At 37.6% G+C, this 13,751-nt stretch overlaps 1 protein-coding gene across 1 annotated transcript in view; it reads left to right on the forward strand.

The window, feature by feature from the left end:
• The window catches only part of St7l (suppression of tumorigenicity 7 like), a 68,790-nt gene that overhangs the window by 27,629 nt on the left and 27,410 nt on the right, over positions 1-13,751 (forward strand). The window contains exons 8-11 of the mRNA XM_059266020.1: positions 1,778-1,875; positions 2,329-2,443; positions 6,602-6,674; positions 8,005-8,107. Of these exons, the coding sequence (XP_059122003.1) occupies positions 1,778-1,875; positions 2,329-2,443; positions 6,602-6,674; positions 8,005-8,107 (389 nt within the window). The remainder of the gene's footprint in view (positions 1-1,777; positions 1,876-2,328; positions 2,444-6,601; positions 6,675-8,004; positions 8,108-13,751) is intronic.

Raw genomic sequence — 13,751 nt, forward strand, 5'->3', positions numbered from 1 at the left:
CTCTAGACCAAGAGCACTGTTTAAAATTCAAGGGAACCTTCTAATGATGACAGGTAGTACTGAGATCCTCCCTAGACAATAGATACTGTCTTTACCCTGACTCTTCCTCAGAGCAATGGGGGGGGGGGGGATTTTTTGCATTTCTGGGAATCAAATCCAGGGCTTCCCTCCCACATGCTTGGCAATATCCAACCCTGAGCCACATAGCCAGCCCAAGCTCACTGTGTCTGCTCTCAGTCTCTGGATCTGTATGTGGTGCCAAAGGGTGGTTCCTCCCTCCTCCTCTTTGATCTCCTTCCTTCTTTCCTTCCCTTATTCCTTCCTCCTCTTGTTTTCGTTTGTCTGTTTGTCTTGTTTTAAGGCAGGGTCCAGGTTGTCTCAGAATTTGGGATCCTTTTTAGGGACTGCTCATTTCACACCATCTGATGCTGAGTCCGTACTCCAGTCTCATGTGCTCATGTGACGTTGGTTCTTTCTTTGGTTGATTTTTTTTTTCCAGCATGCTTGAGATAGGATGAGGCACAGGGACCATTTCTTTTGGAGATGCTCTTCTGGTTAGGGTTGCAACACTTACCAAAGCTGTTAGAATCGGCAGTGTTGCCATTTCTGGCTGAGATTTGTGGCCAGGGGGTTTTAGTTTCATGATTTTGGCAGATACTGGGCAATAAATTGAAATATGTTTACACGAGGCATTATCTCTTAGCAGCTAAGTTCTACATCTTTTGTTTATGGAAATTAAAATTTGGCTAATGTTTCCTCTCAGTTAAGTACTTGTGTTTACAATATATTTCATTAAGGCATGTTATTATACAAAACTATGGGAAGAGTTAATCTTGCAGTCTGGAACTAACGAAACTACATCTATAAAAACCTCTTGCTATTTGCCCTTGCATAATATCAAATCTTTAATTTAAAAAATGATACTTGTGTATATATATTTATATGTGTATGAATACATGCACACATACGTGCATAGAAGTCAGAAAACAGCTTGTGTGTGTGTCAGTTTTCTCCTTCTACCATATGGGTCCCAAGGTTCAGACTCAGGTCCTCAAGCTTGGCAAGCAAGCCTCTTTCACTTGCTGAGCCGTCACACTAGTCCATGCTAAGGATTTTCTCTTAGCCCTTTCGAGACATAGTTTCTTAATTAGTAACTTAATAAAAGCCTATATTATTCATGGAAATTTTGTTTAGGACATTTAGAGTCTTTGGGCCAAAATAATACTAAAATTATAGATTGTTTATGCAGAAACTTGAGATCGATAAATATATCTTCCTATTAATACCTACTTGTTTTCTGTCAGTATTAAACTCATCAACCAAATGAGCTATATATACTACATTCAACTTGCTTACTACTAGAGGAAAAAGTAATTAAATATATATTTTAGTTGTTTAATATAGAAAGCACACATAAAAATAGAGAACATGGGGCTGGAGAGATGGCTTAGAGGTTAAGAGCACTGACTGCTCTTCCAGAGGTCCTGAGTTCAATTCCCAGCACCCACATGGTGGCTCACAACCATCTGTAATGAGATCTGGCGCCCTCTTCTGTATACATAATAAATAAATAAATCTTTAAAAAAAAAAAAAATAGAGAACATTTATTATTTATCACCTAAATTTAATATTCACTAATAATAATGCATTCTAATATAATTTAATTTTAATAGGTCTTCCAGAATAAGCAAATAAAATTATTGGATAATATTTTAATGAAATATCAGGCTATAATACAAAAGTGATAGCTGTGTCATTTTCTTGTTTTTCTAAATAGGGCGAGATACCAATGTACTTGTATATATAAAAAGAAGATTGGCAATGTGTGCAAGAAAATTGGGAAGAATAAGAGAAGCAGTGAAAATAATGAGAGATGTAAGTAAATTTGATAACACAACCATTATTTCTATAGTGCACAAAACTAAAACAAATCAGTTATTTTAATGCAGAGTCACTGTTTTTCAATTGCTCATTTCTATAACAAGATAGTATATATTTTTTTATTATTATTGTTTTTTTCCTTGAGACAGGGTTTTACCTTGTAGCTCTGGCTGTCCTGGAACCCACTCTGTAGACCAGGCTGGCCTCAAACTCACAGCAATCCACCTGCCTCTGCCTCCTGAGTGCTGGGATTAAAGGTGTGTGCCACCATGCCCAACTAGGATATTTTCAATGTGCATACATTTCTTAAGGATTAGGTCTTCATAAGTTCGTAAAAAAAGCAAAATAATTCATACTTTAACAAACCTGGTTCAGCTCCTCTGAGTTTTCCTGTCATGATTTATTTTGATTTTAGTCTTTTTTTTTTTCCTTCCTTTTAATATACAGTTGATGAAAGAATTTCCTCCTCTTACCATGCTGAACATCCATGAAAACCTCTTAGAATCACTTCTAGAACTGCAGGCCTACGCAGATGTTCAGGCAGTCCTGGCAAAATATGATGGTGAGTTGTTTTTTTGGTTTTTTGTTTTGTTTTGTTTTGTTTGTGTGTGTGTGTATTAGTAGATAGCATGGTTATAGTCTCTTTTCGAGTGTGTAATCATCAGTCCAGTCCTGTTCTGGTGTTTCTCTGGTTGCCTCTTTCCAGTCTTAGCAGTCAGTTTTAAGGTGTAGGTATAGCTGCTGTGAAGCATCTTCTTTATCTGTCCTTCCAGCTGAACCAGAAGGTCACAGGAAGGAGCTTTTCCTCTCTGAGGATGTAGTCTTTATTAACTGAATGTGTGTGAGGCACTTAGAACACAGTGGTGAACATGAAAACATGGATTTAACCTATATGGCATTTACGGCTCTAATGCGAGAAATCCACGGGAGTCTGCTTAAGAGGTATTAGGGGAATTTATTAGGATAAATTGAGGAAATACACTCAATTACACTCAATACAGAACCGAGTAGACAGCTGAAGTTGTCCTCTGATCTGACCAGGAGCGAATCCACCTGGCAGTTCAGTCATACCAGGAAGCAGGGAAAAGGAGCCTCTCCCTTTCCTTTGAAGAGGTCACATACAAGAGGCAAGAAGCACCACCTCCTTCAGGCCGTATAGCCCAAGGTCATGGGCGGAGTAAATACCACTCCACAGCTTAGTGAAACACACAGAGAACTGGACAGTAGTTACACTGAAGGCAGCATGTGAGGAGAGGTAACTGGGAAGTACAGGTGTCATGTGCATGGGAGGGAGCTTCATGAATTTGGGCATATAAGGAACACCAATAGAAGTTGCATAATAATCTTTGTAAGAATAAGTCAGAATGACAGTTTTACAATGATTTTTAGCTATAGAAAGTAATTTATATGGTTCACTGCATCCATATATAAACATATGAAGTGGTAGGACAGGTGTTTCACTCTTCAGGCACTAAACTAGGAAACTGGAGTTTAGGACGGTTCAATATTGGGTAATATGTTCCAGTGAATGAGTGGCAAACCTGAACCAGATAACTCAGCCATTTCATTTCTAGTTTACTAGTCATTTTATAAGAACGTATAATTCCACGTATATTAGCTATTTGTATTATTATAACAATAACAGTTGACTACAAATGGAATTGGGAAAATGTTAAAAATACAGGCTTTCGCCTGGTGGTGGTGGTAGCACCCGCCTTTAATCTCAGTGCTCAGGAGGCAGAGGCAGGTAAATCTCTTGAGAGGCCAGCCTGGGCTACAGAGCAAGTTCCAGGACCACCAGGGCCACACAAAGAAACCCTGTCTTGAAGAAACAAAACACAAAAGCACAGACTTTCTCCTCCTTCAAAGTAAGACATCAGCTTACTTTGTCTCCCTCTTAGATCATCTTGCTTCTGCCTCTGCTTCCCAAGTCCTGAGATTCAAGGTATATGCCACCGGGCTAGAAAGATGGCTCAGAGGTTAAGAGCACTGGCCGTTCTTCCAGAGGTGGCTGTTCTTCCAGAGGTCCTGAGTTCAATTTCCAGCAACCACATGGTGGCTCACAACCATCTGTAATGAGATCTGGCTCCCTCTTCTGGCCTGCAGGCATACACACAAACAGAACACTGTATACATAATAAATAAATAAATAAACCTTAAAAAAAAAAGGTGTATGCCACCATGCCACCATGCCCTGCTAAGATATATATATATATATATATATATATATATATATATATATATATATATATATATATATATATATATATATATATATATATTTTTTAGACTATTCAGCTCTTTATCAGGTGTTTTAGACAGGCAAAGTAACACAGGTTCGCAGAGTTAAAAAATGCAACATAAAAGAATGCAACACATCTTTTCATCAGTAAACAAATGTTCCACAGCATAAACAAATGTAACACATCTTCAACTAATATTCCACAACAGTTTCTCTTTATCTACCTTTTGCCTCGAGGCTTTTTTTTTTTTTTAAACATAAAAACAGGTTAAAATTCCAAAGTCCAGAGTTATTTGAAACTGGAAAATATTTTCTCTGTAGAAAATAGTGAAAATGATAACATTTCCCAATAAGCCCTTTTAAGCCAAGTAATAGCTGAATTATACATATAAATATTGATTAGATTCTGGGATACAGAAGAAACCTATCTTCATCTGTTCGGAGAGCTATGTTTTACTTAAGTTGTGTAAGTGAGATTCCTATTCATCTTCCCCTTCACTGTTTGATTTACGGCAGACATTTTTCTATAGGCTAATCCATAATCTAAAAAGATTCTAGCCTCTCCTCCTGAAAGTACAGCCAGCATATTTTTTCATCAGATTGATATGGTACAAATTCTTATCCTAATAGTGAAATGTTTCACTAAAGAATGCCCAGTGATTGGGCAAAAACAAAACTTATTATAAGCCACAGCCACCCTAGGGTCCCCCCTGCTATGTAGCCTCCCTGGATCTGTGCAGTCTGATTGTCCTTTGCTTTATAATCTAGTATCCACTTATGAGTGAGTACATACCATGTTTGTCCTTCTGAGTCTGGGTTACCTCACTCAGGATGATATTTTCTAGTTCCATCCATTTGCCTGCAAATTTCATGAGGTCATTGTTTTTCTTTGCTGAGTAGTACTCCATTGTGTATATGTACCACATTTTTTTAATCCATTCTTCAGTTGACAGGCATCTAGGTTGTTTGCTAGGATTTTTTTTTATTTTTTTATTTTTAAGTTTTTTTGAGACAGGGTTTCTCTGTGTAGTTTTGGTGTCTGTCCTAGATCTCACTTTGTAGACCAGGCCGGCCTCGAACTCACAGAGATCCGCCTGGCTCTGCCTCCCAAGTGCTGGGATCAAAGGCGTGTGCCACCGCCGTCCGGCTAGGATGTTTTTTAAATATGCATACATTTCTTAAGGGCTTCATAAGTTTATAAAAAATAATTTTACTTTAATAAACCTGGCTCAGCTCTTCTGAGGTTTTCTGTCATGATTTATTCTGATTTTAGTCTCCCCTCCTTTTAATATACAGTTGATAAAAAGTCCATGCTGCAAACTGTCTAGCCCTCATGTTTCTGTCATGTCTTTCATTATAACAGGACATGCAAAGTCACTCACATTTGTCCTGCCAGAGGTCCCTACCCATGATTTAGAAAGGTTGAGGTATGATATATTTGGAAGGTGAAGTTTCTTTCTTTTAAACATCTAGAATGTTTTTGGGCAGCTTTCCCAATAGTTTAGGCTCACAGGAAAATTTGTGAGAAGTCCCTTCCATATGTAACTTACTGGATACGTGGCCTATTGTGATATTTGTGCTGTGCAAGCTTAGGAACTGAATATCAAAAGTCAGAAGGGGACCTGATTTGTTTAGAATAAAGTAAAACCCACTAAAGCGAATAGAGCCTGTGTCATTTGGTATGCTTCAGTGGTTTGGGTGTTCACATGTCTTTGTGTACGTCACTGTACAGACTGAAGTCGTCAGAAGCAGGCTTTCTCCCTGAGATCTCCATTCACTATGTAAGTCTGGAACTGAGAACATCATGAGAGTGCTTCCTATTTTAGGCATCCTTCTGAAAAAGGATTTGTTTATGATTTCAAATAAACTTCATACTCTATAAAATGTGGTCCTTTAAGAAAATGTAGAAAAAAAAACTTATGGAAAAAGTTAAAAATCAATACAGATATAATAGCAGTTAAGTATTTTAATTTTTTTCTAATCTTAGTTTTTACATACTTTTAATTATACTGTGGATTTCCTCTGACTAGTCTTATTGTAAACAGATTATTATAGACATTTGTAGAATACCTGTTGCCATCATATAGAGCACTTTTATCAACATAGTTTAATCTCTGCTAGGAAGTATGAAAGGAGACCAAGGCTGGGCGGTGGTGACGCACCCAGGAGGCAGAGGCAGGCAGATCTCTGTGAGTTTGAGGCCAGCTTGGTCTACAAAAAGAGTTCCAGGACAGCCAGGGCTACCCTGTCTCAAAAAACAAAAAAAGAAAAAAAATAAAAAGGAGAGAAAAAAGAAAAGAGAACAATAAAGTTGCTTCTAGCCCAGGGATATGCCACTAGTAAATAGTAAAATCTAGACTCAAAGGTAGGCCTTCCAACAATGTGTCCAGGTGCCTATACCACTGTATTACAACTGATGAGTTTGTACTATGAGTTGTAATTTTTAACCCTTACCTAAACTGACAATTATTGTTACAGATATAAGCCTCCCGAAGTCAGCAGCCATCTGCTACACAGCAGCACTCTTGAAAACAAGGACTGTCTCAGATAAGTAAGTACTTATGAACCCACAATAATGTGGGAAGACTGCTGAACATTTAATAAGGGTTTGTCCTCTACTAACTCTAAACAACGCTCTTTCTCCTTTCTCTTTCCACCTGAATAACCCTTGCTCTTCTGTGACTGAGGCTTCTCATTGTATATAGTTTGATGACAGACAGAGCCGTTTAGAGTTAAGTAAGCTGGGACTTAGATTCAGACTCTACCACACAGTAGATGTAGCTGCGAAAGTTGTTACTTTGAGAATAATATGCGGGGGAGGGCTGGAGAGATGGCTCAGCAGTTAAGAGCACTGGCTGCTCTTCAGAGGACCTAGGTTCAATTGCCAGCATGCATATGGCACTCACAACTGTCTGTAATTCCAGTTCCAGGGGACCCGGCGCGCATACACACATTCAGGCAAAACACAATGCACATAAAAATAAAAATGAAAATAAAATTATAAAAAAGAAAATCATTATAGGTGGTTGTGTGAGGTGATAGGTGTCAAATGACTATAGCAATTTCAAGAAAGAGCCCACAGAGAACTGAGTGTGAAGCTTATATCTGTAATACCAGCATTTGGGAGGAGGAACAGAGTTCAAAGCTAGCCTTGACTACATAGCCAGCTAAAGACCATCCTAGGGTATATATGTCTCAAAAAAAAAAAAAAAAAAGTACACATTTAATGTGGTAACAGTGATGCTGGTAACAGTAAGGTGCATGTCGACAGACTGGTTTCATCTTTCCCTTCCATTGAAGTTACTGTCTCCTCCTTACACTCTTGGCTCTCCTTAGTCAGTTCTCTTTATTCGGCAGTTGAAATATTTAGAATCTGGCCAGGGCCAGTGATGACATCCTATTTAAATAAATAAATAGATAGATAGATACATAAATAAATGAATGAATGAATGGAGAGCCAGAAACCAACCAAATGGTACTCATTTTTTTTCACCTTAGCTTATTATATCTTGATATAAATTAGAATAAAATATCCTCAGTTCATTTCCTGTCACCTAAAATTTTTATAAAATCTGTATTGTGTGTGCTAAGGTTTTCTGAGTTCCTCAGTGGCATTTCTTACTGTAGTCACCCTTCTCAGAGTGAGCTCAGGGGCTCTATGCACTTCAGGCTGCGATTTTCATTCCTTCTGTTGCCTTGGGCACATGTTGAGCCAGAGGCTTTACTTTCATTTTTATTGGTTATCTGGTTTTGTCTTTGGCCATTGCCAGAAACAGCTTTGATTTGAGGAATATATTGTAACCTGAATCCATGTATATAGTTCCCAGTAGACTTAGTACGTGTGGTTCGTTCATTTCTTCATCCTGTGGTTTTCTTTACAGATTCTCTCCAGAAACAGCCTCCAGAAGAGGGTTAAGCACAGCAGAAATTAATGCTGTGGAAGCAATTCATAGAGCTGTGGAATTTAATCCCCATGTTCCAAAAGTAAGACATTTTATGACAAAAATACTACTTTTATTTAAATTTAACAAATTTGTGAGAATAGACCAAAGTGCATGGTTTGTCCTACATTAGGTCATAATTGTTTTAGTCTGCTCTATTTACCATTAGTCTTGAAAGGGATGTTAGTAAGGCATTTAGAAATAGTTAGGGGCCAGGGATGTAGTTCTGCTAGTAATGCTTATGTTGCATACGTGAAGGCCTGACTTTAATCTGTAGTGCTACAAAAACCAGGCATGGTGGTGGGTCATGCTGTAATCCTAGCATTTGAGATGTAGAGGCAAAAGGATCAGAAATTCAAGGTCATTCTCCCTCTACTATACAGTGAGTTTGAGGCCAGCCTAGAATACATCAGTCTCTGTTTTAAAAAGAAAATTTAAAAAGAAACCTGCTTAGAAGCAATTCGTTCCCTATGGGCTTTGTAATTGCTGGCAGAATAAAACCTGAATTGTGTTTACTTAACTCCCTCTTCCTCAATGTTGGTGATAAATGCAGTGCCTTGCATGTGCTAGGCAAGCACTTATCATTGGGCTGCATTCCAGCCCTATTTAATTGGCTGTATTATAGTTACAGAGAAGAAACAATTAAATGACTTGATTGCTATAGAAGATCATTTATATTTCAGATCACAGAATCAATTTCCCTGGATTGTAAAAGGCTTTTCTAAATGCATGGCTGGGTTTTGAACTAGAACTGAGTAGACAAAAACTGAAATCCAAGAAATTAACTAATAATATGCTACAACAGGTAGAGAAACTGCTAAGTTGTTATCTCTTGAGACTCAGATTAATTGGCCTGTCCATTTGTCTTTACATTGTACATCTTACATTTATACAAATTATTAGCTAATCTATGTAATAGTATCCAAATACTGAACCACTCAAACCAGAGATTAAAATTTGGGTTTTACAAACAATTTTCCATGTTAGAAACTACAGACTATTCAGGAAAAGATTCTCTTACTACTGTATAAAATTATAGCTATGATTCAGTGTATAAGTGTTAATGAAAGTTGTAGGGTAGTAGACAGTAAAGACATTAAACCAAGGGCCTGCAAGGTGACCAACATATAAAGTCATCTGCTGCTAAGCCTGATGACTGAGTTCATTTCCAGAACCCACATGGTAAAAGAAGAGAAATAACTCCTGCAACATGTCCTCTGATCTCAACATACATAATGTGTCACATATAATTATACGTACACAGACACAATAAATAATGTAACAAAAAAAGACAACCTCTAAAAGAAAATCTTCAAGAAGTCGTAAGCCTTTTAGAATAAATAAAGCTATGATAAAGTAAGTTAATGACTTGGACTTAGTAGAACATGCCTGTAATTCTAGTACTGCAGAGGCGGAGGCAGGATTAAGAGTTTGAGGGCTACATATTGAGACCCTGTCTCAAAAAAAGAAAGAAAGGAAGGAAGGAAGGAAGGAAGAAAGAAAAAGAAAGTAAGAAAAAGCAAAGAAAAGAATGACTAACATCGGGGCTGAGGATTAGTGTTTTCCCGGCCTGTATGAGCCTCTGGGTTTGTTCCCAAGAATGCGTAAGCGGGAGGAAACAACACCTACTGCTGAAATTTAAGAATAATCATCTACAGACATATAATTTTCTCATTAAGTGACTCTGGTTCCATGAATTTAAAATTTTATTACAAACTATAATATAATACAGCAAAGAATATAAACAGAAACATGCATTGTAGTGGTTTAACACCCAGCAGGTACTGGAAGCTGCCTGTCAGGTAAAAAGTGGGGTTGTACCAACCCCTGGATGCCCACCTGACTGCCCTTTCCCAAACATGGCTCCCCCTCCCCAGAGGAACGAACATTATGCTTGCTTCCTCCTTTCTTTACATACTTATTCTGTAGTTTTCTTTTATTGCTGGTGTTACAAATGAATTAAGATCAGGTCTCCCCTCCATTCTCTCTACTCCAGTTCTCCTATTCCTCACATCTTGGTTCCCTCCTAATTTCATGGGTTCTTATTTGTTATTTTTTAAACCACAGAGTCCACTTAGTGCTGCCAGTATGTACCCGGATGTAGGGCCATCTACTAGAACATAAGTAGCCTCTTCGGGGCTACATCCTTAAAGAAAACTCACTCCCTCTTCCCTCTCCCAGCAGCCATCGGTTGCCAATAGCTCCTAGCTAGAGGTGGGACTTGATGACTTCCTACCCGTTGCATGCCATGATTTTGTCTGCCTTGCACAGTTGCTGACTTCATATGTGTAGTCGCCCTGTGGTGTTTGGAATACATCACTTTGGTGTAGTCATCATCACCTCTGGCTCTTATTGTCTTTCCACTTCCTCTTTTGTGATGATCCCTGGGCCTTGAGAGGAGGAGATGGGATATAATGTCCCATTTAGGGCTAGGCATTCTGCATAGACTCTTAATTTTTATTCTGTGGAATCATTTATATTATAATCATTTCTGTTTCAAACAATTAGATCTTTCTAATAAAGTCATCTGATATGTAGTTTTCTTTTTAAGAAGCTATGAACTATGAATTTTCTTCCATTAGTTTAATAATTACAATTGTTAAATACTTTATAATTGAAAATACTATTATTTTGGTGACAGAGCCTTATTGTAGCCTAAGCTGGCCTCAGACTCATTATTTAGCTGAGGATGATTTTGAACTCCGAACCCTCCTGCCTCCACCTCCCAAGTGCTGTGATTACAGTCTGTGCTCCCATGTCCAACTTACTGTGTTTTTGTTTTTTCTGTTACATCATGGTTCCTTTTATTTTTTTTTTTTTTTTTTTTTTTTTGTCTACACACCAGATACTTTGTTTGGAAGGTTGTAAAATTAGGTTGAAACTTTGGATAATATTATATTCTTCCAGAAAATATCTGTTTCACTCTTAGATGACTGCAAGAAGTACTAGCAAGCCAATATTACTTTAATCACTTTATGTTTGAAGGATTACTGTTTTCTGGACCACCCAGATGACTTAAAACTACTCCTGGTTCACCCTTCTTCCTGGGACTCAGTCGTTCAGGGCCCCATTAATCCTTAGTTTTAGAAGCACTTGCTCTATTGACAAGCACTATCACCCCTTCCCTAGCTTTAGGAAACTGACGAAATGTTCAATGGCTTCTTATCCATCTCATCTTCTATATAAGGAAAACTCAACTGTGGCTTACTTGTCTGACTGTCTTTGGGCTGAGGTCTGGTAATTCTTCATGCTTTGTTAATCTTTGTGTATTTAGTTTTACTAGTTTCAGCCTAGTTTTTCTAGGAAGGTTGATCAGAATTACCCAGTCTCATTACTGGAAATATAAGTCTATAAATATTTTTAATAAAACCCTCCACTCTCTTGCTACAGAGGAGTTAAGAGAATGGATTCCACAAGCAAGTTTGTGTGTGTGTGTGTGTGTGTATGTGTGTGTGATACAACCTATGCTGGCCATGTACTCACTGTATAACTGAGACTAGCCTCATACTTCCAGTCTTCACGCCTGTTTCTTAAGTGCTGGGATGACAGACATGCACCATGATGCTGGCAAGATTCCTCTTGCCTGAAGTGAAGATAATATCCCCTACTTCACAGAGTTGTGATGAAATGTAATACTGCTGATTTAAAAGTGTTTGAAAGAAAGAGTCTGACACATAGGAAGTATTATGAAAGTGATTTGTTAATACTGTTACTATCCATGGTACTTTGTAATCTTACCTTTGTACAAGAAGATAAACAGCAGTTATTGGTCAGAGTTACTTAAATATAACATTAAGATGTCTAAAATTTTTTATTTTCACTCAAAATAGCAGAATATAGACTGTCTGCTCCTAATGGTTGGGGACTTTTCTGTTTCTAAAACCATTTCATGAAAAATATATTCATAGTAGTAGCAATTAGTAATGTGTATTTGTTTTCAAAACTATTGGGGGCCTTGTGGGTATTAGCAATGCCAGGCATTGCCCTAATTATAAATTTAAATTGTTGAATGCATAATAGATTAACACTCAGATTGAGTCTGCTCTTGAAGATACATGGTACCTAAAAGGATGCACTTTTTTTCCCCCTGAGAGAAGCCAACAAAGACTTAATTCAGATATATATATACAGATATATATTTATATATTATTTATATATATAAATAAAATGAATTGACTGGAAGACTAAATATTGTTACAATCACAATTTGGCCCTTATCTGTCTATACATTTGATATAATTCTTTTCAAGATCTGACCATTTTTTTTAATACAGAAATTAATACAGATGTGCAAAAGACTTAGTATAGCCAAAAACCTCTGAGAAATAAGAGTAAGATTGGGGAATTTACCATACCAAGGTTGAATACATTTTAAAGCTTTAGTAATTAATATTTATTGGCATAAATATAGAAATGTAGATCAGTAGAAGATAATAGACAGTCTTAAAACTAATGAACTGTTGCATTAAAATATGGGTGAAAGATTGGAAGTTATGTCACCAAAGCTTTGTGAGTAGTTGATAAACAGCGAGGCTGTTCAGCATTCCAAACATAAACCGCAGCATGGTACTTCATCTCACTAGGGGGTTTCCTCACTGATGCTGACAAGTGTGAAGAACCACATATGTTGCTTCTGGGGGTGTGAAATGGCACTTTTTTGGAAACAGTTGTGCAGTTAAATGTAGGGTTTTTTTTTTTTTTTTTTTTTTTTTTTTTTTTTTTTACTGTGAGACCCATCAATTCTGTTCCTGAGTGTCTAGTCAAGAACAATGAAAACACGTGCAAAGTTTTTGTGTGCAATTATTCACGAGGCAACAAGTTGACACAGTTAAATTAGTGAGGAATTTTGGTGCAGCTGTAATGGAGCACTGACGAGTGTTCTGTCAGCAATGCGGCAGTGTGGACAGACCTTCACTACTTCAGGCCACGTGGAAAAAGCCTCTGACAAAAGACTTGACATGTGAAATTTCTAAAGTAAATAAATGAGCTAAAATTATAGACACAAAAAGCAGATCATTCGGCCCATCGGTTGAGGATGGGTTAAGGATTGACTTAAATTAAGCAGGAGGGAACATTCTGTGGTTAAAGTTGCAGGTTTATGTATACAGTTATTAAAAACTTCAACCTGTACACTTACAAAGGTGATTTTTCTAAAAGTTCGTTTTAGGTTTAATTACAACATAATGAGTCAGTCTGTCATGGCATTTTCATGTACGTATGTCATTTTTTTGTTCTCATTTCTCCTTCCTTCCCTCACTGCCCTCCCCAACACAATCTCCCCTCAAGCAGATTTTCTTTATTCTTATTTCCCATTATATATTCCATTACTTCCTCTGTTTCCCACCTCTCTTAAGATCTCTTCTTCCCCTCTTACGAACCCCTTTATGATTTAATGATCTAAATGCACACATATACAATACATGCACATATATATTTTTGTGTATGGGTACATGTTTAGGGGTGGGAAGTACAAGTCCATGTGCACAAGTGTGTGTGTTCCTGTGGAGTTCAGAGGACAGCTTCTGGTGGTGTTCCTCAGGGGCCATTCATCTTGTTTTTGAGACAGGAGCTCTTACTGGCTGGAAGCTTACCAAGTAGGTTAGCCTGGCTGCTTGGCAAGCTCCAAGGATCTGCCTGTCTCCACCTTGCCAGCACTGAGATAAAAAGAACTCCACTAGCACCCTGAC

The sequence above is a fragment of the Peromyscus eremicus genome, chromosome 6 (genome assembly GCF_949786415.1).
Source record: "Peromyscus eremicus chromosome 6, PerEre_H2_v1, whole genome shotgun sequence".
NCBI lineage: Eukaryota > Metazoa > Chordata > Mammalia > Rodentia > Cricetidae > Peromyscus > Peromyscus eremicus.